This window comes from Electrophorus electricus, chromosome 22 (genome assembly GCF_013358815.1).
Source record: "Electrophorus electricus isolate fEleEle1 chromosome 22, fEleEle1.pri, whole genome shotgun sequence".
NCBI classification, from domain to species: Eukaryota; Metazoa; Chordata; class Actinopteri; order Gymnotiformes; family Gymnotidae; genus Electrophorus; species Electrophorus electricus.
In genome coordinates this window covers 9,447,049-9,472,979 of record NC_049556.1, presented here as the reverse complement: position 1 = coordinate 9,472,979, position 25,931 = coordinate 9,447,049, and the positions used below count along the sequence as shown (strand labels likewise).

At 45.0% G+C, this 25,931-nt stretch overlaps 2 protein-coding genes across 6 annotated transcripts; one reads left to right on the top strand and one right to left on the bottom strand.

Moving 5' to 3' along the window:
* Positions 1–98: 98 nt before the first annotated feature.
* agap2 (ArfGAP with GTPase domain, ankyrin repeat and PH domain 2) lies at positions 99–17,297 on the bottom strand. Of its 5 annotated transcripts, none has more exons than XM_026998656.2 (19): positions 16,954–17,297; positions 8,969–9,027; positions 8,605–8,692; positions 8,173–8,258; positions 7,781–7,922; positions 7,495–7,629; positions 7,286–7,407; positions 6,707–6,853; positions 6,286–6,369; positions 5,868–5,972; positions 3,863–4,022; positions 3,652–3,762; positions 3,263–3,400; positions 2,914–2,973; positions 2,436–2,584; positions 2,241–2,331; positions 1,867–2,089; positions 1,144–1,417; positions 99–789 (listed from the first exon to the last, which is right to left on the bottom strand). In XM_026998656.2, exons 1-19 carry the CDS (start codon positions 17,114–17,116, stop codon positions 583–585), a joined length of 2,544 nt encoding a protein of 847 aa, XP_026854457.2. In that variant the 5' UTR covers positions 17,117–17,297; the 3' UTR covers positions 99–582. The 5 variants fall into 5 exon arrangements, with proteins under 5 accessions (XP_026854457.2, XP_026854456.2, XP_026854458.2 ...); XM_026998655.2 differs by lacking the exon at positions 16,954–17,297 and adding an exon at positions 11,570–13,226; XM_026998657.2 differs by lacking the exon at positions 2,914–2,973.
* A 1,305-nt stretch (positions 17,298–18,602) lies between these two features.
* On the top strand, positions 18,603–25,525 carry tspan31 (tetraspanin 31). Its single transcript, XM_026998661.2, has 6 exons — positions 18,603–18,866; positions 20,530–20,697; positions 21,119–21,199; positions 21,479–21,619; positions 21,912–22,022; positions 23,354–25,525. Exons 1-6 carry the CDS (start codon positions 18,804–18,806, stop codon positions 23,426–23,428), a joined length of 639 nt encoding a protein of 212 aa, XP_026854462.1. The 5' UTR covers positions 18,603–18,803; the 3' UTR covers positions 23,429–25,525.
* The last annotated feature ends 406 nt before the right edge of the window (positions 25,526–25,931 follow it).

Genomic DNA, 25,931 nt, shown 5'->3' with positions numbered 1-25,931 from the left:
CAAAACTGAAGTGATTATTCACACAACTGAATTAGGTTTGGCCTCCAAATCTAAATGATGTTACCCAAAAGATGAAACCCAAGATGTTACCCAAAAAGTTTAAAGACTGCACTTTATTAATTCTAGTATTTAGAAATGCTGCACAATGACAAATGCTATTCCTTTTCCATATAAACATCATAATTTGTCCTCAATTCAGTTTCTTATTAAGGAACAGTTTTATGACAGTAATAATGTGATGATGAATACATCTTCTCAAATTGCTTTGAGAAACTGTCTAGGCTACATTATACTTTGTAATAGATATAGTATATTTATCATGTATAATATTGCTTTCATGTTGTTGAAACAGTATCGGGGAAAAAAGCCTTTTCAGTTTGTTTGAAGCTGTCTTGCTAATTTTATTTTCCATACAGCAAGTAAGTTTTTTTGTCTTTCTGAGGATCCCAAACGAATATATATGAACGGGGACCAAGGAGAACATCCACAGAGACGTACACAGCTTTGTAACAAAACGTAATGAAATAAAAATATGGTCCAGTTTTGTCAGAAAGGAGGATGAAGTCTGTGAAGTCTTCCAAGTTAAGAGACCTTTCTCCTGGAGTTAACACGTTCGAGGCTTGTGATGCTACTTTTGCGCGAGAGGATGCGCGTGGGCGAGGTGGGCGATGTCTCGCTGGGGCAGCCGTGTTGGAGGAGAACGTCGACACACTCTTGGCTCCCGGCCTGTCGTGCCAGTGTCAGCGCTGTTTGCCCTTGAGGATTCTTTGCTTTAACGTCACTGCCATACTACGAAGAGGAACAAGGAAACAAACAAACAGTAAAAACAGACAAAGTAAAAATGAAAATAAATAATTTTATGGTTTGTAAAGGAATGTGAGACACGCCTAAGTAGAAGTTGCAGATTGGGCTCTAAGGATGTTTACTGTCAAAGAACAAAGAATGATTTTTGTCTAGCAGGCTTTCATAACTGTAGTGATCATGAAAATCTTCAAATCACTGATAACAGCTTAAAATAATCATGGTATTTGGCACTGGGTTGATATTTGGATGTGATACAATACTCTGATTTACCCATTTCAGATCCACAGCTATTACTGGCATTGGCCCCGTACTATATTTTCACATGAGCGTATTGCTTACCCAGACTAGGAGCTGAGTCATAACCACGTCTCCCAGCTGGCAGGCAGCATGTAAGGGGCTGGGGAGCTGCAGAGGGTAGCTGGCCGTGGGCTCGTTCAGCTGCTCCTTGGTGCTGTGGGCCAGAAGCAGCAGGAGCCTGGGAAGGTCTCTGTCGGTGACCGCTCTGAGCAGCTCAGCTGATGTCACCTCCCTGGGCCCCTCGTTCCGACGCGGTAAGGGTGCCACAAAAGCCCGCTGCTCGTATTTCGCCCGGATCCATGACTCCCTCTGCTCCCTGAGCCGAACACAGGGGGAGCCACACAAATACGTCACTCAGAGAACCTGCATGAGCTTGGATGGGCTGTGTGGAGTTCTACTTTCCCACAGGAAACCTTATCAGATTGACTGTGTCCATGAGGACTTCAGCAAATCTCTAGTCTACCAGTTTTTCGTTGAAAGGTTCCTCTAATCAAGACACCTAGGTTCTTTTGTGTACATATTAAAGTCCATAGCTGCTGTTTTGAAAGCACTACTTCAGACTTGCTGTGTTGGGTAAGGTCTTGTCAAATGTACAGATCAGCTCAGGTGTGTTTACACAAGTGCAAGGTGCATACTGAAAGCATGGTGAATAATTAAAGAGCCAGTAGTTCAAATATTATCTTGGATTATCAATAAAAGCAAAGGAAGACTTTGCCCATAATTATCTCCCTTTTAACAGAAAAGACACCAAGATGTCCCTCTCACCTCGTGGCTTCGGGTGTTGGCTTTTGGCGCCCTTGTGTGCATGTCTCCCAGACGCTGTTGGCCGTGTGGTTGCCTATAGCCGTTAGTACCTTGGTGAGCTCGCTGGGCCAGTCATCTAGGTCCAGGGAGCGAACACGGGACAGATGTGTCCCGAGGTTCCGGTGAATCCCCGAGCACTCGATGCAGATCAGAGCTCCTAAGTTTAGACTTGCCCAAGTGGGATCTGTTCCATGAAGATAATTGTTAATTTTTTTGATGAAGCTACACACTATGCAGCTGCACAGTGATTTTTATTGATATTTGCACACATTGTTTGACACATTATATTGTTTATGTTGTTCGCTGATGGATTATGGGAAAAGGGGAGAACTTACTGGGTGCCTCACAGTCAACACACAGGTCATTGCCTTTGGCATTACGAATGGCTTGTATTGCCACAGCTTCACTCTGGCTGCACCTTCGAGTCTGATAACCACACACACACAGACACACGCACACACACATACTGAGTGTTTGTGTCCTCCTAAAGACTGCACTGATCTTGCTTTCCCATCTGTTGTCAAACCAACCTTATTTCTACTTTCACACAGTTGCAGAGAAGCTAGGATTTGGCTCTCGATGGCCTGCACCCAGGTGTCCCTGTCCTCCTGACTCTGGGCCTCAAAGTGCCAGCTCTGCCCCGTGCTCGATATGACAATGAAGTCTGTATTCTCCTCTTCTGCAAGGAGCATGCAGCATTTATTTATCCGAGAGGAAGTAATCAATCGAAGATGCCTATTGAAGTACTCTGTCCAATATATCACTTTCTCATTACAGTGACATATGAGAAAAAGAGAGAGAGAGAGAGAGAGAGAGAGAGGCAGAGTACAACAGGCAGGGCGAGAAAGATGGGAATGGCTACACAAATCCATTTGCTGTAATCTAATGATGGGGCGTCAAGGCTGAGGGATGAACCACCATCACACACGCCCAGCACGGGCCAGCAGCCACGCACACACACCCAGCTCACCCACACATCTTACATCTCACACAACCCCACCTCTTTACCTGCTCTGTTAATGTTTCTCAGGCTACCAAAGCTTTTCAGCTTCCACATTTTGCGCTTGGCTTGCGGTGCAAGAAGTTAGGCCAGCAGCAACAGAGGAATGCGGAGAGCGAGGGAGAGAGAAAGGGAAGGGATGAGAAAAGGAGAGAAGCAAAACAAAACGACAACGTGAGGAGAGCGCCACGGAATCCGGATTCGCCACACGCCAGTATCTGCGTGAACATCAGAGAGGTGAAGCGGAGGAACGCCTTCGGGCCTCACAAGAGCACATGATCACACTCTGCCAGGATGAATCAGCATTAGCTCAGTCTGAAATTGGCTAATCACGTTTGGCAAGACGACCGGGCTCACCATCCGCTTGGCTGGCCATCACGTCTCCTTTCACGTTCATGCTCTTCTTCCTCTTGGTCTTCTTCCGGTCTGTCATGGGGGAGGGCGGAGCCAGGTCCTTCCCCAGAGGAGGGCAGATAGCCCCCTCAACCCCGGACTCTGTTCGAACGAAAGGACACAGGTTGAAACCCTACCCCGATCTTATAAACCGTGCTGCATTTTGCAGAACCGATGCACCTGGGTATCACTGACTTCCTAAACACTGCCTGTCTGTTAAAGGGCCAATGAGAAATTACTGTGGTGTGTTGAAGCAGGCAGTACAATGTGCAAGACTGGAAATCTAAATATTTTGATATATTTGCATATTTGGATGCCTCTGCTACTTTATTTTCACTTACACATTTACATACCTAAGCTTACTGCCTTATTGGACACAGAAGAAGGGCAGCGTTTGACCCTGTTTGGTTCATCTTCAGATGGCGTTCCCATGCCGGCCCCCTCGTCCACAGGCAGAAGGTTTGCTGGATGGATCCAGGATAAAACGAGACACAAGTAAGACTGTCGGTAAAGAGTTTGCTTTGAAATCGTGTCCTAAGAGAAAGAACTCCCTGCATCGCTCACATGAGGTTGCCCCTTCGGATGCTGGCTTGTCTTTCGCAAGGCCGTTGACCCCGGGGGCAGGGCTAGCTGGAGGCAACGCCCTATGCAGCCGTTTCCCTGGCACTTTCACGGTCACGCGCTGCAGATCCATCTCCTTCCCATGTGTGTTCTGCTTGTAGTCCTGCAATTACACCTGCGTGTTGAAGTATACATTCCACTGGGTGCTGCGGCAACACTCGCTCAGGCACCAGAGAGCTAACAGAAGGTCTAGAGTGGATTCTAGATGTGGCATTTGCATCTAGAGTCTGTTGCTCTCGTCACTCAACCGTAGTACCCGAGCCATGTCCACCCTGGTAGAGAAGACCATCATGAAAGACATAAATGTATCGAAGACTATCCAGAAGACTGGAATCCACCATTCTGACCTCAGAGGACGTTCCACAAGTGCAAAGCCACACCAGTGGAACGTGATGGCTTGGGTACGGATAACTGTCACTGATGTTTCAGTACCACAGGGAGGTGGCTCGCTTTGGTTCACTGTAGACCAGAGTCACAGAAACACTGAGGAAACGTACAAAAACGTCCTGCAACTTCAACAAAATGTCTGATAACACGCGCAAACATTTAGATGTGTTTCCATGTACTTAAAAACAGAATGGAGAACAGTTTATTGAAAACACACTCTTGGGGAAGGCAGTTGTGTAAACGCTGTTTTAAAAAAAAGAAATGCGAAACATTTTGGTGAACACTCTCTTGATCTCATGAGCTCTGATGTAAAAAAAAAAATTAGATGAAACATGCATCCAACCTTGCTTTAACACAAGCATAAAGGTTGCTGTCATTGAGATAATAGATTATAAGGACTAGTATTTTAAACTTATTTATGGCACTGAAACAGATCAGGAAGAGTAGAGAAGGCCCTCGGCATCTGGGTTGATTTCTCAACGTACAAAACATAACATTTTTAATGTTCATTTGTCCAATTACTTTTGGTTCCCTGAGAAAAGGGGAGGTGGGGTGGGGTTAATATGGGCTTCACCAACATATTACATTACTACTTTACAACATATTACTATATACATCAAATATATATAATACATCTAAAGAAGATTCCATGAGACTAGCTGCAGTGTAGTAACAGATGTGGAGGTAGTCAAAACTGTAGTGAAATACACAATGTTTCCAGAGAAACAGGACATTTTGGACAGAGGTCTTTCATAATATGTGCAAGCAAAGTGCTTCTAAATTTGGAGGAAGAGAAACCTGTTTATATTAAGATCATATTGGTTTATATTTCTTTTGTAGAAGGAGGAAGAAGTATATTCAAACTAATATGAATATGAGCCTCTTACTACAAATATATAGTGTTCTGGGCTGAGACAAAGCAACAAAAATCACGTTACAGTGAAATTACTTCTGAGTTGCACCGTGTTTCAACAGGAAATGGAAAAGAGCCGCCAAATCTGAAAATTTGTAGATTTTTTTTTGTCACAATCATTGTAAAAGAAACAAACCAATGAATCCAAATGTATTTTACACTTCAGTAGCTACTAATTGTCACTTTGACCCAACGATGCTTTTGATGTCAAGAATGAGCTGTAACTGAGTTTTGTTCAGAAGCCACAGAGCTATATCCACGCTCAGCGCATTTTACCTCAACCGGTAACGTGGTTGCACAAAGACTGCTAAAGTTTCACGTGCTCACACACTTTTAAATGCACTTTTCAGTAGTATTACTGCTCTTTCAACTTGAAAACATTAGATGTGTCACATGATCCGATAGGAGGTGGATCTACTGGTAGGGAGCAAGCACAGGCCAAACTGGGCTGTTCTAAAGGGTTTTGAATATTTATTTAAAATTGATATTATAGAAATAACATAATAATGTTACCCATATTTTGAAAGGGAATTTAGATGTATTAAATCATATTTGTTGATATTACAGTTCAAAGGTTGAGAACATCATGCTAGGTTAAAAGTCCTAAGAGGGCTGTGTGTGTTGAGTGTAGAAGACACTGTGACTTACATTGATGTTTGAGTGATACATGAGCATGCCGGTGTTGGACAGTGTGACAAACTTCTTCTTCCACTCTTTGTTCAGAGAGCGATCGCTACGTTTCAGCAGTGTGCCCTGAAACACAAAATGCACGATTCAGAATTGTATGCGTGAGCTTGTTCTTGCCCCAAATATATTACCAGGGACTGAGTTCATTACCCCATATTATTCTTCAAAAAGGCGGATGCCTGCCTAGTACATTACCAGCTTGAAGCATTGCATGTAACTTCAAGGATAGTCAGTATCACTCAGTAGTGAGGATCGCTCAGCAATAAGTCCCAAGACAATAAATATATATTGAATATATATATTTCCATGGGGAGTCTTATACCGCTCACTCTCCATGAGCAAAAGGAAGATCTGACCGACCCTCTGCCTTTACTCATACCTGTCTGATAGCGACTGATCTGTTGCCTCCCATATCAGCTCTGCTGTCCGGAGTTCTCCTCTCAGTATCACTCCCCCGGCGGTTCTAAAAGGACGGGAACGTGAGACGAGCTGTCGACGAGGCGTACGCGCTCAGACAGTGGAGGACAGAGGAGGAACGTGGGGTGGGATGGCAAACAATATGACAGAGAGGTGCTTCACTGACATGCTCCGAGTTTCTGGACTCTTGGAAGGACAAGGTTCCACTGATCAAACTGCTCTCCTAACATATCTACAGTGAATGGGGAATGGGTCTCTCTCTCCCTCTCTCTCCCTCTCTCTCTCTCTCTCTCTCTCTCTCTCTCTCTCTCTCCACCAGTCTCTCTCCCAGGCTGGTTAGGGGCTCACTGGGTTTAGGACCACGACAAGGCTGAAGGACTGACCGTGAACAAGGAGGTCCGCCGGCGGGGCAAGTTTCGCTGGCAGCCCCCCTCTCCTCCTGCCCCTCCCCGTATTTCTCGGTGACCTATCACAGGGGTGGAGGGCAAAGAGGAGGGCAAATAATCGCTACTCTGACCTCCGTTACTGGCCTGAGAGATGGGGAGGGCAGAAGTGGGGAGGGAGATGAGAGAGAGACAGACAGGATAGAGGGATGTTAAATGGAACAAATACAGAATGTGAAAGAAGAGCAGACCCACAATGGAAACATGGCATATGCTCAAATTACCAACCTCGCCAGAACATGTTTGACAACTCTGGCATTTTAAAACTCAGTAACCTCATTGCACCATCTATTTCCTGTTTGCACTGGCAACCCCCCCGCCCCCCCAACTTAAAAAAAACCACCACCAACAACAAAAACCCTCTAAACACTTTTGTGATTATTAGTGCTAATTAGTCCAGAAGTAGTGGAGAGTTAAGATATTATTTCTCCAAGCCATTGCTTGGGGGTGGGAGGCTTCAACACCCCATAAACTGGAGTTACAGTGTTAAACGGTACGCAAGCTGCTGTAGGGTAGTACCTGTCCAGGGAACGGTGCGGACACCGGCGTGGATGCTCCGGAGTGGCTGGGGGAGTTGGGGAGGGATTTGCAAGATGCCAGAACGGCAGCTTGCTTCTTAGCTGCCACTATCTTCTGGCAGACTGAGAGGTGAATGGTTCTGATTAGCATAACAACGGGGTCACGGAGTAACATCACGTTTCCCATTTCTAGTCTGAGGAGAGCCAAACCTTCTGTGAAGACTCGGTCCACGTTCAGTCCGTAGGTAGCGCAGGTCTCATAATAGGTACAGCGTCGCGCGACCGTGCAAAGCTGCTTCACCCGCTTGTCCTCGATTATGCGGACATTAGTGTTGCTAATCTTATCTGTGGAGAAAAAGCACATCAGTGCGTTGATGCCACGCTCTGTCACCTGCCTCAGAGTAGCAGAGCTGATCTAGAATCAGTTCATTCTTGACATATTCAGAAAGATTTGAGACAGAAAGACGTTACACCATGAGTTCCTACATCTACATACCTTGCGAGCCCACTAATATGAACGGGATGTCTGCCATGTTGCGGTGGGAGCTGAACTCCCTGAAGTTATTGTACACGTCTTGGAAGCTGGCTTCGTTTTCCAAGCTAAACACCATGATGACGCCATCTACCCAGTTGCTGAACTATGGTGCCATATTGGAGGAGGAGAGAGGAAAATGCATAAGCACGTATCCTAGGGCATGGGATAGGCCATTCACAAGCTTCCCAATGCAGTTTGTGCAAAGTCTATTTTTCACTGTCAGGCTAAGATCCCTAAAAGCTCACATCATGCCAAAGAGGAAATTGCACAATATCTATTAGTAGAATGCATGCTCATACACACACAGCCACACCCCCCACCCCGCACACGTGCAAAGAAACATTGGTAAAAACCTGTGCGTTGGGGAGGCCGGATTCCTCTCGGATTAGTAACAACTGACTCTGCCCCTCTACCAGGACATCTTTCTTATACCTTCGATCTGATAAGAGGAGAGGAGCGGAAAGTACAGTTTGCTTGCTGAAATGATGGAACGTAAAGTATGGTTCAGTGCAACAGGGGTACTCATAGAGGATTGCTTCTTACTGTGCTGTTGTGTTTGTCGGTGCCGAGCTATAAACGCGCAACATATAGTTGCAACAATTAAACAACTGCGAAGTGTTTTTCTGCTATCTAATATGCACAAGATTGCTTTGTGCTGACCAGTGACAAATCTGTGCATACCCTGAGCCTAACCTTAGCTAAGCATCATCGGTTGCATGTGTGCTCTCTACACAGTGTTGGATGATCAGGTAGTATAACCCGACGAAAGAGGCCATGGTTCTCACCCTCGTGTGTCTTCTCAGGAAGGTAGCTTCCTGTGATGTACCTGTTTACCAGTGCAGATTTTCCACTCCACATGCTACCCAACACCCCCTGCAAAGACCCAGAGACACGTGAACTTAGAAGCTTCAAAGGCCCATTCAGCATGAACACATTCAAAAGCAGCTTTCTGTCAGAGACATCTGACAGAGATACTGAGTGAAAGTATTTTCTTGCTCAAATGAGACTTATCTAATCTAAGGTTGGTTTGGCAATCCCCCCTTTTGGACCTACTAGGCCTAACCTATTACAGTGCTTAAGAAAAGCCAAAGAACAACCAAAGAACAACCGGATGATGCAGTCTGTTAAACATATATGACAATTTCTTACCAGTCTGAGCTCTGGAATAGATCGACTTAGGGTCCATTCCTGACTGTTGGCACATGATGCTTTGAAGATAAAAAAAATTCATAGGTAGTCAGACCTTTGTGTTTAAACATCAGAAATAAGCATTAAGTGTACACAGTAACAGGGTGACATGGTGTACGTTTCTTAGCAAGAAGGGGTAGGATGTCAGGGTGCACTAAAACTGCAATGCAGAGCAGAGGCAACAGAAACCATATGGTGTACCCTAACTGAAATGACTCTCAGTTTCAGACGTGACTCCATGGTCCACAGCAAGATTTTACTTTTTGACTTTTTACTGCTTAATTACAGTGTAATGCAGCTCATACCTCTTGCACACAAAATGTTTAAATGAAAAACTATTGGATGATGGCAGAACTGGTTGTATGATCATATAAGAATCCTTATAAGAATTCACAGCTTCCTGTCAAATCTGTCTTTCGTATAATCTTTTCATAAGAATCTATCAAAAAGGATCTTGTGACGAGAGGATTCTCAATGTGCCATGTCTGCACTCCTGAAATAAAAAACAAAACAAAAAAAACTGAGGCCGGCCTGTATTTATTGCAGGCTTTGGCATTATGGCAGTAAAATTTCTGCAGCTGCAAACCTTGAACGTAAAAAAGATAAAAGTGCCTCCCTAAATTTCTTTTTGCTTTGTTGTTAACAGTAACAGCTCTCGGTCTACAGATGCACACTTTCTTCTCTCTCTCCCTTTCTCTCTCTCTCTCTCTCTCCCTCTTTCTCTCTCTCTCTCTCTCCCTTTCTCTCTCTCTCGCTTTCTCTCTCTCTTTCCCTTCCTATCATTCTTTCACCAAGGAGTGACTCATCTCCAGCTGCTCCACTGTCACCAGTGACGGATAGGGCTTCCCTGCCATTGGCTCATCTGTGACTGGAGTGTGCAGGGGCAGCTGGGGCAGCCAGGCTATCAGCCACCTCTGATGGACAGCACACCCTGCCACGCCTCTAACCCCGCCCCCTGCCCAGCCCCTTGCCCCGCCTCTCACCCCACTGCGCCTCTCCTCTCCAGCAGAAGCCCATGGCTGAGGTGAAAAAAACAGTCCCCTGAACTCGCCACGATAAATTCCCATCTTCCCCTGCGAAGCGCAGCTCTGTGCACAAAAGGGGCTCCCTTCCCCAAACACCCGCCCACTAAAGCTCTATGAGGGCATTATAAGACAGGGCTAGCAGACAGTAAGATCCTTATGCGAATCCCGAATCCTCCATGTTGAACGCTATATCCGGAGCGCCTGGCTGAAAAAGGATGCTCTGTGTGTCACATCCTAAAGCCTGCCTCTTCAGATTTGTTTGTGCATATAGACATACACACACACACACACACACTTGCACACACACACACACGCACACAGCCTTGCTCTCTCATTCATTGGGCTGGGGACTCTCTCCCTGGCATCACACAGCGATACAACAGGCAGTTCCGTCCGCCTGTTGCCATGACAACCCCTCTTCCACCGCTCTGTCAGCTTGCCCAGGGAACACATACGTAAATATTTTTGCACGCGCATGCGTTAGGTTTGCACACACACCATCCAGTGCTCGCAGTTCATAGTCCACACACACACACACACACACACACACACACATATGCCCAGAGATACATAAATTGAGCCCTCACTTAATGAGGCTCATCAATTTATTATCAATTTAGGAAATGCTTTGTTCTTGCAAATCTAATTTTACTGTAAATATATAAAAAGAACATTAAAAAAAAAGTTGGGGCAATTTGAGCAGGCCTATTAAGTGAAGGCTGTCTGAGAATTTAGACAACACTCTCAAAAAAGCTCAGCGGAGAGAAGAATAATAAATGCTCTGATGTTCCCTGTGATTCCGATTTTAACAGCACAGGCTAAATGCATCTGAGAAGCACACATTTCACCGATGGTCTGCCAAATCATCTCCGGGTCCCTCCACTTCCAAATTTGCTTGTCAGGGCATGAGATCCACTTGAACGCTGCTTTTTTGTTTTGTTTTGTTTTCAAGAAGGATGTAGTTAACAAAAGGGAGCAGCTGATACATTTGGAAGCATTAAACAGCTGCTTCTGACATGGACTGGAAATGAAGATCACAGTGTGAAAAGAATGGAAGCCGCCACAGAGGGAAATGATCAGAATAAAGGCAGGCAGCGGGTGGAACATCAAAGACGGGATCGGGGGATCGGCTGGAATTGCGCAGCCTTTAGGCACAGGCGTTCTCAAATTTGTTTCCTATTCCACACGTTCCAGATCAGGAGCAGAGGCAGCGGTGGGGGAGGCAACCGCATAGAACAGACCCGCATGTCTTTAACTGATGCCACAGCTTCAGATTTTCCAACAAATATCATTTGAAAATCCTTAAGCGTGGCACATGGAAATAATCTCTTTAAAGCTTATAGACCAAGAGCCGATTGCCATTTCATAAACTCTTCTGAAAAAATCATTTTTTACTTTTTTTTTGTTTTTGGTTTTACACAGGTACAGTTGTTCAGGATCTCCATGTGGCATTCTGTGGTTTCTGTTACCAAAGATCAAACGAAAAGAGGCCTCCCCTTTGAAGCTAAGAAGGGGAATGAAGGCAGTGCTTCCTTACCTTCATCCTCACTGGACCCCCTCTGGACGGAGCTCGGAGCTGGGCACGTCGCACCAGCACTGCCTGAGGCTTGGGTGCTCTTGGTGAAGATGCCACTAATAAACCGGAGCATTTTGCGGTCACGGGATGAGGCCCCCTGCGACGCCCCCGCCCTTGCATCTGCCGGGCCTTGGCCGCCTTTCACTTTTAGCAGGTCCTCGGACAGGCAGTTCAGGTCACTGTTATCCAGAGTGCGGCTCTTCCCCTTCCGCTGTGGCTTGGAGACAGCGGACCCGGGGGCCGGAAGGGACGCGGACCCTGCCTTCAGCCTCTCGGCTCTGGGGCTCTGGGTCCGCATGGCTACCGCCCCCTCCGTGGACAATTTGGACCTCGTGCCTTCTTTCATATCCTGCGGAGCGGTCTTGGCCTCGCACACAGCCCAGGATGCCCTGAAGGATCCAGGAGCAGGGCTGGTGGGGGATTGCACCCTGCTCCTACTATCCTTTCGGTCCAGGCTCTTGGAGGAGGCATGCATGCTGTCTCTGGCTTCTCGCAACTCACGGCTACTGAGGGCACTGCTGTGTGCCTTTAAAAAGGACACGGGCCTCTTGCTGCTGCGTCCGGCGCCGCTCGCGGCTGGGGTCTGGGTGGATTCAGATGGCTCCTTGAATGTAGATGTTTGAGGCAACCCTGTTACTTCACTTGCCCCATCGTTTTCTGCAGCGGATAGGGTTATTGATTTTTGCCTGTCACTGGGGGAAGCGCCATCTGTAAAAAGTGCTTTACGGTCCCTGGGGCATGGAAGTATTTCCTGTCCTGTTTGGTGATGGATACCTCTCCTGGCTTCAGGCGCGGTGATGTCTTCCTGCTTCGGTGGACGACCCTCCCCGCCACACGAGTCCGTGCTGGCGGGTGGCTGCTCGGCTCCAGTCCAGTTTGTCCCCCCCGCCACACTCTGCCTGGCCTTTTCCGCCCCATGGTCCTCGGTTGTCTCCACCTTCACCAGGGTCAGGGAGATGAGGTAGGTGGTTCTGTGCTGCGGTACGCCGGTTCGCTCCATGAGATACAAGTTCGGCAGACAGACAGACACGGACATAGATCAGTCTGATGGGCCAAACGTCCTCTGCTACGACCGCAACCGACAGACACAGCGAGAGAACTGCAGACGCGCTACTGGAGAAAAAGGGGACCGTCTCGAGTGATGCTTTCTTTCTGTGGAGCGGATAAAATTGCTACCAGCAACCTTTGTGGCCCTCTTGGTCTCGCCGATCGTGTCCCACTAGTCTCTACGTTTCAGTTCCCTCCTTCGTGCCCCATGTGATTGGCACTGTTGCAAGTCCACAGGCAATCGCAGCAAAGTACACTATTAATGTCACTTGAATTTCATTGAGCAAAACCTTCCAGCGAACAGTTGTGATTTTAAGGCAAAGTGCAGGATGAAATGGAGAGGAATAATACATCCTGCTGCTACCGTCGCGTTAGGAAATGTTGTTCGCAGCCATGCACCACAGCGTGGAAAAGATGTAGACACACAGGCAGGAGACAGGAAAAGTAACGCAGGATAGAGGTCTACCTGACACATGGATCAGTGAGAGAAGCTTAGCGTAAATCCAGCGAGAGCAATCCCACCTTCCCCATGAAGAGCCTGTCCATCGCGCCGCCTGCGATCTGAGCGTTCGGCCGCACGCGTCACGCGGAACGGACGTCGGCGCGGCAGGCTCCGGCGCCGAGCGCCCGCCGCACCAAACGAACGCGCATCCTCGCGGCGGTGAAAGTTCACGTCGTGCACGGGTAACAAGACCAGCCGTCTGCCTCTCGAGCGCAGGGGTTCCTCGGCTCCCCTCCCCCCCACTGCTAGATGCCTTTGGCGGTGCCCACGCCGAACAGCACGGAGCCGGAAAGCCTCACTCCTCTCTCCATCGCCCTGCTCCCCCTCTGTCTGCCTGCCCTTGTCGGTAGCCAGACGGCTCACAGCCTCTGCTTTCCACAGCTAGCCCCCCCCCCCCCCCCTCCTCCCCACCCCCCACCTTCCTGTTTCCTCCCACCCTCATCTCCCCCTCCTCCTCCTTCCTTTCTCACTCTGCTCTGTCTCATCCTCGCTCTCCCACTCTGAAACAGGGAGAGGCAATGATGTGCTGTGCTGAGAGGCAGGCGCACGCTCGGAGGTCTCGGAGCCAATAAAACGCCTGGGAAGGGAAGGGGAGGAGCCACGCCAAACCTCATCAGCATACGAGAGAATCTAATTCGGTGCAGCTAATCAGGACTGTTAAATCAGTAGAGACAGGGTATCACATATTTTTGTCTAATACTGCACACCACACACATAGTCACTTCTCTTCGTCTTTCAGTCTGTGTGTTTAAACTCCTGTATGCGCTGTCCCCGCCTCCCACAAGCCATCTCCTTTTGCCCTCTTCCATTCAAGACGCTGAGGCAGCCTGTTACCAAGGTATTCTGGAGCTTAGACTCCTCCCCCACTGCATGGGCTCCATCTAGTCTCTGATTTTTTTTTTTTTCCCGCCTGTCTCCCCTCCAACCTCCAATCTCTCCACTCCAGCCACGTTTTGTGCACGCAAAAACGGATTCCTGCACGTGTGCATTCATGAAATCATTATGGAATTTAACAATGTGCTACGGAGTGGAGAGACAGTGTGCACACAGCACAGACACGGCTGGACGGATAAATCTGTGCCCTGTTATTGATGCTACTCTCATTACATATTACTGTCACTATTTTACTTCTGTGACGCCGTTCTCGCAAGTCCGTAATAAATGCTGTTGACTGAACAGAGGAGGGCAGATATATAAGAAGATCAACAGAATGTTGTATGTTGGAGGTCTTAATCAGCTCTGTAAAGTATGTTATGCGCAGAAGCGGCTTGTTCCAATAGTCCTGTGTGCCATGCAGATGGTAACATGTTCTTCTTACACGGGGGTCATTTTTTCCAGCAAATAACCACAAACTGATGACAGGGTGACTTTGTGCACAGTGTGTGCGTCATATTACCAGTTTGGGGTCCAGCTGTAAAGTTTTACCTGATTTCTAAGGAAGTCATTATGACTATCATTGTCAGGACTAGCATGTGGGCAGCATAGATAGCCCAAGTCATCTTTTCCTGTTAGTGTTTTGACTGACTTATCCTCTCGGATCCCTGTCTATGACAGGCAAATAACAGTGTGCACCTCTTATGTAGATCTTAGTCTTGTATTGTTTGTTGTTGTTGTTTGTTTGTTTGTTTTAGCTCCTAATGAGGCCCACCTGCACTGAGAGTGAATGGTACAGCTGCCGAGTCTGTCTCTCCGGTGACACCAAGCTCTTTGTTTTTCCATCCACCATAAGAGACTCTCTCTCTCGTGTTTTAACGTTGTTTTTCACTGTTTTTCACGTGTCTCCCTAAAGATCTCATACTGTCCAACCCTCTTCCCTTTCTCTTGGCTCTCTGTAGTAAACAATTTTTTAAAAGAATTCATCAAACCTATTCTCCAGCGTCAACATTCTGTGTCGTACTGTTTCCTTTCTTTTTTGTCGTTCTTCCGCGCCTGCCTCCCTATATAAATGTGTTTAATCTTTTACAGCTGCAAGGATGTCATTCTGTGACCGCTCATTTGTTAAAGCACTGACGAGTTACGTCACTCTGCCTCTGTTCCTCAGAATTCTCAGCCACCCCTGCATCTTCCAGTTATGATGGTGTTTGCCGTAAGTCTCAGCTCCAGAGAAAAGCAGAGAAGATCACTTAGATGATGTTTCTCGTCTGCGTGCCATTGTCGTCAGATAGAACGACTGTAAATATGCACTGGACCGGAAGTCATTGTCAAGGGAAGTGAATTATGCAAGCGACACCTTAAAGACTAAATGAAAGATATATTAACCGTTGTCACCAGAATCACTGATGTCATGACCCTATCGAACGTGCATGGGCATCTGGTAGCTGGTAATTGAAATGTAAATGACCCAGTAACAGGGGAGCGTTTGTTCAGCGAACGCTTTAAAAACTGAGCCCAAGTGTAAAAAAATACAAAACAACACAAACTTCTTCTATGAGATAAAAATGAATAAGGATGTGCTGACAGCTGATTTTCTTGTACATATGTATATAGCATATATAGCATGAAAGATGCGACAGGTGGTGTCTCAGATATAGAGGAAGTGGCTTTTGGGGCAACCAGAGAGCAGCAGACAGGAAGTGGGCCTGCTGCCATGACAACATTTGAGGGATGATGGTAATCTTAAAAGATAAGGCTTTAATCAAATATATACGAGTGTGATTAAGTACATAAACCATGGGGCCAATGCTGCTATTAGCTCCATGTAATGGGAAAGTGATGTGCTATAGTGCGCCTGCACAGGAAATGATGGAACTGATAATGCAGGATTTATCATAGCACAGTTTCTGGGAATTCACCTCAGACCAGCACTGCTGTTCATTTCCCTTTCGTCTCTCACGTTAGATTCGACAGCGGCGCAGGATGCTAAGGCATTTCAGCAAGAACCTTAAGTGCGAAGCGAAGTCCCATGTAAAGGGCAAGCCTGCGTGGCTCCATTCACCACCAGTGATTTCACAGTCTGAGCTCATGCATAACCCTCCAAGCATCAGTTCGGGTCCAACCAAACCTTTGTGTTCAGGAATTTTCCCATTTTAGCTCAGAACTAATTTTATTCTCCCTGTAGGAAACCATCAGGTAATAAACAGTCAATCACAGATCACTGATCACAGATCAGTGGTTCTTATGAGGGAGATCAGTGCCTGCATGTAGGTAAAGCCTATGTGTAGATACCAGCCTACAGCATCACCTACAAAACTGTATGCAGCAGAATCCCATTATACAGAATTTCAGAGTGAAGCCCTTTGTTCCAGTGATAGCTGTATTTAAGTATATACTTATATAAGTATATACTTAGCTGTATTTAAGTACATACTTATCAAATATGTAATTCTATTCAATACAGGGTGTTCAAAACTTCTCTAGTACTCTAGTGCTCAACTGTTATTTCAGCAAAAATCCTAATTCCTTGAATTTCACATATTCTTCGAGGGCTGCATGTCTACACAGCTAGGAAAAAACAGAAGGGGACATTCATCTGAAGTACCTTTGGCAAAGTAGTGCCTATGACAAAGCGTATCAGCTAAGTGGAAATGTGCACAGAGACGAAGTCTCCTAACCCAGATACTGGGAAATTAACATATACTTCTCTGTGGAAGGGCCCCATCACAAATTATACACATTGCTCCTCGGACAACAATTTCCCGCTCTGAGAAATAAACGTGGGGGTTCAGTCTCCGTTAACAGAGGATACAAAAACTAACAGAGGATACAAAAATCTACCATGTCTCCCACTCTTTTGCGCCGGAGGAAGAGGACTGATCAGCTGCGTGCATTTGTTGTAATAAACACCTGACATACTCACCTTGGATGCTGTGGATGTAAACCTTGAGGCCTATCTTAAGCTGCTGGTCCTCAACCCTCTCCAGCTGTTTGAGCAGTTTGTTAAAGGTGCTCTGCAGGTTTTCGTGTCGCTTTATTTCGGCTCTGATTGCACTCGAATATGCCGCCTTATTTGAGTTACTCATGTTTATTCTGATGACTCTGCCTAAAGTGGACAAATTCACTCCCGTGACCCACCAGAACTTTCCGCTTCCCTTTACATGCTTCTTTCATGCATAGAACAAAGTCATTCGATTCTGAAGCACATCGGTCAAGCGCAGAAGTACTTTTGCATGTGTGAATTTCCTCTGTGCACAACTGAGTTCACTTCCTGATTTCAAAGTGTTGCCATCTCATAGGTCGCTCTCTCACAAACAGGACTCTGCGGTGAATTCAATCTAACTGAAGAAAAAGGGAGAGAAAAAAGCTTCAACGGATGCTTACTCAAAACACTGGGCCCCAGAAAAGCAACTCTGTTTTATTTGGCGGTCAAGTACATACAGAAGTCTTGTCATTTGTTGTAATTGTAGACTGTCTAATAGAGATTATGAGAACTGAATTAAGACACGACAACTGAATTGCAAAACACACAGCAATAAAATAGTGAACCTGTGTGAGCTATTGGTAATATCTCTGTAATTATATGGTTTGTGATTAAAATAGTTAAAAAGCATTAAAATATGAGTTAAAAAATTAAAAACCCAGCAAACATAAACTATAGACATATATATTGCAAAACATAGACATGTAGCAAATTAATATAAAAACAAAAATACCCAAAACGTGTGACAAAGTTTACATTTCCTCTCTTGAAAGGTTACTGTCATAGAACTGTCACTTCCTGGGGAAGTTTGACATAATGGATTCTGCTGCTGTTTCCCCACGTGATGCCCTTACGGTGTCTACACGGACTACTTCTACATCCAGTCAATCTATCACGTAGTTGTACTGAGTTGTAAGATGACAGTCAGTGCAACAGCTACACCAAATAGATTTCTGAGACATAGCCGACAAGGGATGTTTTAAATAGCACCAGATTTTTTTTTAGATATATATTTATTTATTTATTTATTTATTTTTAAGTTAAGCCCATTTACTAAGAGTTATGTTTATTAAAATAAGAGTAATGGCAGTGCATGCAAATACTTCTGGAATAGTCCAATTTATCAGTAAAATAGTTCTGGATAGAAGATTTACTAAAATCTAAATGTATTTGTAATAACTAAACAGATACTTAATATTCAGTACTATTGCTACAGCCAGTTCGTTTTACAAACGAAAATGTTGTCAGTCTACAGTCCACTAGTTGCTGAAAAAAGATGAATGGGCTTTTAGCGGTTACGGGCTGTTTGGGTTGTTTTTGTTTTTTAAACAAACATTGACATTAATTCACATACTTCATATGCTGCATATAGGCTTACAGCTAAGGCGTGAAAAGCGTTTAAAATACCTATGCTACTTTCCAACATCCCGAATTTGGTTAATTTTCTACAAGAGGATTTTAAATACAGTTTCAACATGCATGATGTCATTTTGCTTTCGTCTTATCTGGCACCAATCGTTTTGCGAGTTGGAGTTTTATTTCCCGCACAGCCCTTTGCCGAGCGTCGGGGTGTGTGAGGAGTGGCTTGGCTGTCGGAGTCTGTGGAGGATCTGTGGCTTTGCGCGTTCCCGTGAACATTCTCGTGAGCATCTCGCTAGGTCGTTAGCGGCTTAGCTGGAATTTAGCACAAGACGAGGCGAAATCAGCTGGCTAACTAGCCAGCCCATAACGGAGGAAGAGGCGGCAGACCTGACGGATTCACCGCGTTGATAAATGCCATAGGTCTCAACATGGTCTGTGGTGGATTTACTTGCTCAAAAAACGCCCTGTGTTCCCTCAACGTTGTTTACATGGTGAGTCATGAATGTCTGTGGAGCCACTTTTAGCAGTTAGTTAGCTAGCATCTGCTAACTAGGGGACGTTGGCCTGGCTAACGTTACTTTACCGCTTGTTTTTCCCCCCTCCGTACTAACTACCTTTCTTCCTAAGTAGGCATTTAGGAAATGTTCAACAACGTAGTCTAAATCAAACTAATGGGTAATTTGTGACCAAGTCAGTCCACCAAGACAGCTAGCTTGGTGGTCAGCTAGCATCAGTAGCTAGCTGGATTGTGGGGCCAAATAACGGTGAGCAAACCACGGGGCCCTGTAGCTAACCTAGCTAACTTACAGGTTAACTACTTCTTTAGGATGAAATTCTGGTAAATGGAAGTTAATTGAAAGCAGAAGTCAACATTTTAAACATTATATTTTAGGTTTAATTTTAAACAGCCCTGCTCTGACAGTGGTGAGTTCTGTCTGTTGTATGAATGAAGAAATCCCAGCCAGGATTAGCAAGATTGCTGTTCGTGTATTGCTAGCCACGTCAAACCAGTGCTGCCCATTGCGTAACCATTAGCTTACTTAGCTAGCTGCAGCCTTGTGTAAGTCTGCCTTATCACATCCTGTGATATAATCAAGTGGGTAAAACAAAGGAAGGCAATTATATTTGCTGTCTAAGCCATTTTCGCTAACCAATATGACTTTTTCAGTCTTGTTAAAATCACTTTCTCAGAACACCACAGGTTAAATACAGAGAATATGAGCTGTAGTTTTCTCTGCGCTAAAGCTGGCTGGAGATATTTTAAGCTAGTTAGACGGCAGAAGTGAAGTGAAGTGAAGTAATCATGACTCATTTACGGAGTGCAGAGGGGTATTAAGAGAGGATTATGGAGCGTTAGACGTACTTACGACTAAAGTACGCCGATGCGTTGACATTAGAACTCGATCAAACACTGCAGTATTAAATATTGGTCAAAACAAGCACTGTCGTCATTGCTGTAGATACTATAATACAGCCTGAGCGATTACTTTCTATCCCAGGTGGTGAAGTGGCGTTGCCCTTTTAAAACAGATTTACATATTACAGTTCTACACATTATGCGCACGTACACATCCCAAATGGCACTACGAGGATAGCAAATGTAAAATATTATCATCAGTACAAAAAAGAAGAGGGGGTCGAAAAACATTTTTGCTTGTGTGTGTGTTGCGTTGCCAGTATCCTTAATTTAACTGTCATGTATCTGCAATGAAAACTTTGACCATTAGGCTCAAATGTTAGAGGTCAGTGCAACCACAGACTGAATCTAGTTGCTTTCCATTATATATGTCGATACCTTGCTCTGCATTTCTCATCTTTCAATTCAGAATAGATTCTTAGTCCCAGGTGAGGATGCAATGAAGGTTTTCAGGGTACTTTACTTCATGATTATCAAGTACTTTATTCAGAACTTCTAAGGGCTGTGTTTTGGGATATTATCCATCTTTGGATTTTTTTTCCTAAAATGGTGATATTTACTACTTTGACAGATCAAGTATACAACCTGGCATAATTGATAAACATTTGCATATATGTATATATGTCCAAAAAATTTTGATTTATACTTGGAAGCAGTGTTTATAGTGTTTCTGTTCATTTATGACAAATAAATAGCATAGTCTTTGTGTTCTATGATTGCTTTCTTGTGTTCCTCAGTTAGTAGGGCTGCTCCTGATTGGTGTAGCAGCATGGGGGAAGGGCTTCGGGATCGTGTCCAGCATCCACATAATTGGTGGTGTGATTGCAGTGGGCTTCTTCCTGCTGCTCATTGCCATTGTGGGACTCATTGGAGCTGTCCATCACCACCAAGTCATGCTTTTCTTTGTATCCTTTGTGGGAAATCTGTGCACTCCGGCGCTTTGCAGTTGACTCGCGGCTAGCCAGCTGTTTAAACCGAGCAGGCCTAGAACCTTACCTGAATGTGCAGTGTTTGAGTTTTTAAGTAATAAAACTTCTTCTCTGACATTATGGAGTCTCCCAAAACAAAGTTTTAAAAAGGGGGGGGAGTTTGTCTTATTAAAACTGAGAGAAAATGTAATGTTGTGTAGGAGGTGCCTAACAACAGCGTGGAAGGACTTTGCGAGTAATTCACCACTTTGGAAACACTGATCCTGAGAATGGTGCTTGCTGTTTTTACATATGCCCTCGGCATTAAAATGTTCCCAGTACATGAAATCCTCACGATTAGCATTCACTCAACATCTGCTTAGGTGGAATTTAGTCATTTCCTTTGACCTTCCTGCAGTACATGGTAATTCTGTTCATAGTGTTTCTGTTCCAGTTTGGTGTGTCCTGCTCTTGCCTGGCTATGAATGAAGGACAGCAGGTAGGTCTTTGCAACACTTGATAACACACTGCTAATAGTCATCCCTGCCTAAAGTTTGAAGCAGACTATATTCAAATTTTCACGTTAGTGAAGAATGTTTTTGTTTTGTTTTTTTCCCCTAGATTGTTACTGTTACTTCTCTTTTCACATATCGCATGACATTAAAATATCAACGCATTTGCCAACCGTTTTGCAGCTGATTTTAAAATTATTTTTCTTTATCTTGCATATTTATTTCTCCCGTGTTCTTGAAATGGCACTGTGGATGTTGCTTTGCAGGAGACTTTGCTGAACTCCACCTGGGGGATGATGAGCAACAAAACCAAGGGGGACTTGGAAACCAAGCTGAACTGCTGTGGCCTCTTCAACAGCACTCTGAACCGTGTGCAGTTCGACGCTGACTTGGCCATCTGCACTGCTGTAAGCAGTCTCTTGCCCGCAGGCACTCGGCTGGAGAGCAAAAGCATGCTGTTGAAATGAGGGGTCGGATTGGTGCTATGAGGATGACGGCAACACGCCTGTATGATACTGTGCATTTTCCGCTGTAAACATCTCACAAGGGTTATTACAAGCCCTGTGAAGACGATAATACCAAATGCCATCCTCCGTTTGAGCCGTGTATGACATGGCGCCGTTTGTAAGTGCACTTGAAGTTCTTTGGAACATTTTGCAGTTGCGAAATAGCTGACGATGTCCTGTTCTCCACACACAGGACTGTAAGCCCAAGGGCAACTGTTTGACCTGCGGTGAGAAGATGCTGGATCACGCGTCCGAGGCGCTGAGAATCCTAGGAGGAGTGGGTCTCTTCTTCAGCTTCACAGAGGTCAGATCCCCCCACAGAGCTGCCAGACCACTGTTTGGGCCCTTTTGTTTTTTTTTGTTTTTGTTTTTAAGATAAACAGCTTGGATCCCTAGCTTAGTTTTTTGTCGAGGATGGACTTGAACACATGGCTGTAGTTTTAAATGAGCTACAAGGATAATCTTAAATGGAGCTACACCATTAATCATTTAACCTAATACAAGTGGAAATAGAGCAATAGATGCGCACGTCAAGGAAAAACGAGACTATCTTGAATATTTGCTGCGTTGGAATGTGTATGTTTTGCTTTCATGTGCTATTTGAAAGTCTGTCTCATCTCTGACCTCTAGTGGTTCAACTGCACTATTGCAGTACCAATTAATTAAACGTAGTGCGTCATCAGGTCATTGATTAGTCAGACAGTGGAGAGCACTGAAATGAAATTCTGAAGGGCAGTTTTGTAAACAGTGTAAGTAAGGCAGGTCCCTCGTGAAAGCCGAGTAAAGCAGTCGGGCCTGTTTTTGAAAATGGCTGCTCCCGTTTCATCTAATATGTTACAGGTGTGTCGTTCTGGAGTAAACAACTTATCCTTGTTTGCACATTCCTTGCATTGCTATGTTGTGCAATGGTAAAAGCATTGAGAGTGTGCGTGTAAAAACTGTGCCGCCTTGTTCACTTAGAATGTTTATCCAATCGAACATGAACCCTGATCTGAGACCAGTCTGTCGGTCGGTCTCTGTTATGGTTAATATATGTTAATATCAAGCTTTGGGCTAAAAGGGCTGTTTGACTTGCATGATCCCACAGCTTCTCAGTCAGATACACTATTGTTGAAGGTTTACCGTCTGCTTGATCTTCATCCTGATATCGAACTGGTTGCCAAATCTGTGGTATGCACACCACTTGTGTCTAAGCCGATGGCGCTACCAGGATGGTTAACGGTGTGTGTTCCTCGTGCCTCTTTCAGCAGTCGTGTGCCATTTCCTCAGCAGGGCAAAAGAGGTCATGCAGCATGGCAGGGACATTTTCAAATCGTGTTTGGTTAGTCTGGAAATAGCCACTGACTCACTGAAGGGCAATTGGCTGCATTTGCCCTCATGAACGGGCCAAAGTTTAAATGTTCTACTGCAGAGTTTAAGCCTAGTCCAGTTTAAAACAGGCATGTGAGTGTTGCTGTGCACTCTGCAAGCCAATTGAAGTGCAGTTAAATGGAGCAACTGTTCCGTAACCTCCCCACGGAGATGCCCTTTTGATCTTTAATAGTTAACTAGTCAAATGTAAAGGGGTGCTGTCATGTAGCCCCTGTCTTACACGTGTTGTTTGGTTTTAAAGCTTTGTTCTTTTTCTTCTTTCAGATTTTGGGAGTTTGGCTAGCCATGCGTTACAGGAACCAGAAGGACCCACGGGCGAACCCCAGCGCCTTCTTATAGTCCCCCGTCCTTTTCCCATCCCTCGAGGCCATAGCGTAGACAAGCGATCCCACTTTTTCCCTCTGCACACCTCGACCGGAAAACACCCGCGGGCCGCCGGGCGTCCAGCGCGGTCTCTGCCCCACCGAGCACTGAGCAGCACGGGGAGAGCACAGCTTCAACACACCATCTCACACATCTGCACAGAGCTCTGAAGCATTACTGTACTGGCACCAGAGCGCTGGAGCACAGCATGGGCAAAGTTTAAAAAAAGAAAAAAAAAGTGCTAAACGTCTATTTCCGTTGTAGAATCTGGTCTGTCTGTCCTTTTTTTTTTTTTTTAATTTATTTTTTTTCCCTCCCCCTTCTTGTTCTTTCCACCTGAAGGTGAGTGCAGTGGTCTCACCGAGAAGAGCCGGAGCTGGATATCTCATGTATGATAGGATGGGTGTGTGTGTGTGTGTGTGTGTGTGTGTTTGTGTTTGTGTTTGTTTGTTTGTGTCGCAGTGGCCAATCCCATCTTCATGGCCCTGGCTCCATCCTTGATTTGAGCGGCTCGTCCTGGACTCTGTGTGCTAACTGGGATGCACCAGCGTAAAGGCACCGGCGGCTGCGTGTCCCGTAGACATACGCCACAGCTGCTGGCTGGAACCCGGTCCGCTCGCTTCCGTAGCAACGGCTCTCTGTGAAGCAGATCTTTAGTCCTGTAGCCCCTGTACTTTTACTGTTGCTGTAAGTCACCACACTATTCTGGCTTCGCTGGTAGCATATGCATCTTTGCATCCTTAGTTGTTGATGAGCTTGTTGACTTCGGTTCTGTCGTAACGTTCCATGTTCAAATTGCGACATCCACTCCAGTCTGGTGTAAACAAACGTGTGCCGAACTTGTATTCTACGCTTTCGAGATGCGTCTTGGTGAGGTGATGTACTGATCTAGATGTGGTGGGGGGGAGGGGGGCGTGGCGTTTTAGTTTAGACGTTAGAATTTTAGTGTGAATATTTAAGGACCTCGTGTATCTGAGCCACGTGGTTGGAAGGATTCCTCTGCCAACGGACTGCAGCCGTGTGCGTGTGTTTGTGCGTGTGCGTGTGCGTGTGTGCGCGTGTGTGTGTGTGTGTCGAGATGGTGTAGGTTTACTCATGCACACTTCACGCCCTCCCCCAGCTGACCTCTGTTTCAGCCGTGCGAATCCCACTGAGATTCTACCCTTCAGGCTTGTTGCGTTTCGTGGTATTACTCACGAATATTGTGTGAGGCTTTATTTTGTAATATTGTGACTTCCAGGCTTGCTTTCTTATTATTATATATTGCCATCATTGTACACTGATATCTTCTCACTTGCCTTCTAAGAGAGAGCCAGTGTGTGTGCGCGCATTAAGCATATTGTAATTCCAGCTGATCAGAACGGCTTTACTTTTGAATATTTTGCCATATGCCTTCTGCTGTTTCCAAGGGGTAGAATGTTGCATTCAATATGTTGTTTCTCTAGTAACTTTTTTTTTTGTCCGTTTTTTCACCACCTATGTTTTGTGTGTGTTGTTTGCCAAACCTTTAAATCACATGCTAATTTATGCGCATTTCCTTCTTTTGAATTTAAAAGTATTAAGTTTGCAATTTGTGTTTTTGTTTTTTTGGCAAAGAATTATTTTTAAGTTATTTGTATGTATTACATTCAAGTTGTCATTAAGTTTGCTGATCTACCTTTGTATGCTAGCTTGTATTTTGCTGGTATTTGGTTAGGAATGTCATAGACACTTTCAGTCTTAATTCTCTCAGTTCCCTAACTGATTAAATCCAGGTGTACTTCTAACTGCAACTTGATCACTGGTTCTTGAAACCTGTATGGATAAGAGGTAATTTTTAAAGTCTCATTTCAATTGCCGTAACTAGGATGCACTGAGTTCATGTCTTTTTAATAACAGATTGTTATAGTACTGGTACTGTGGTTTTGTGAAGTTATTCTAAAAGCATTCACCTAATATTCATGCACTAGTTATATAATTTATTTGCATCATGAGCAATCAGTAACTCTGTAAACTTTGCACCTGCACCCTCTTCTCCTGGACTCCTTGTATTTTTGGAACCGATTTTTCCAATTAAAACATCTCGGAGCAAAATTTGTGGAACCTGCATGTACCTCTTCTCAAACACCACAGGGCTTCTCAGAGGCAGCAAAATACTATTCATATCTAAAAATGACAGAGATTTTGTCAAAGAATAGGGACATTACAACGTTGCATCTGTTCTTACATAGGTACTAATACATTTGTACAGGTTTCTAGTAAAAGAAATGGGGTTAAGTGTAACATTTTTACTGCTGTATGATGGTGTAGTTACACAGTTATGGTGCACTGTTGATGTATTTATTAGAACAAGACTCCTTAACGCCCATAAATGCGGTGTCACATAATGGACAAAAAGACTACAATGGATGCAATAGGTGGTATGTTTTTCTGTATGTGGTGAATGTCAAGCCAGATGGTTTATATAAGTACTAAAACTGTAGCAGGTATTTGCCAATGC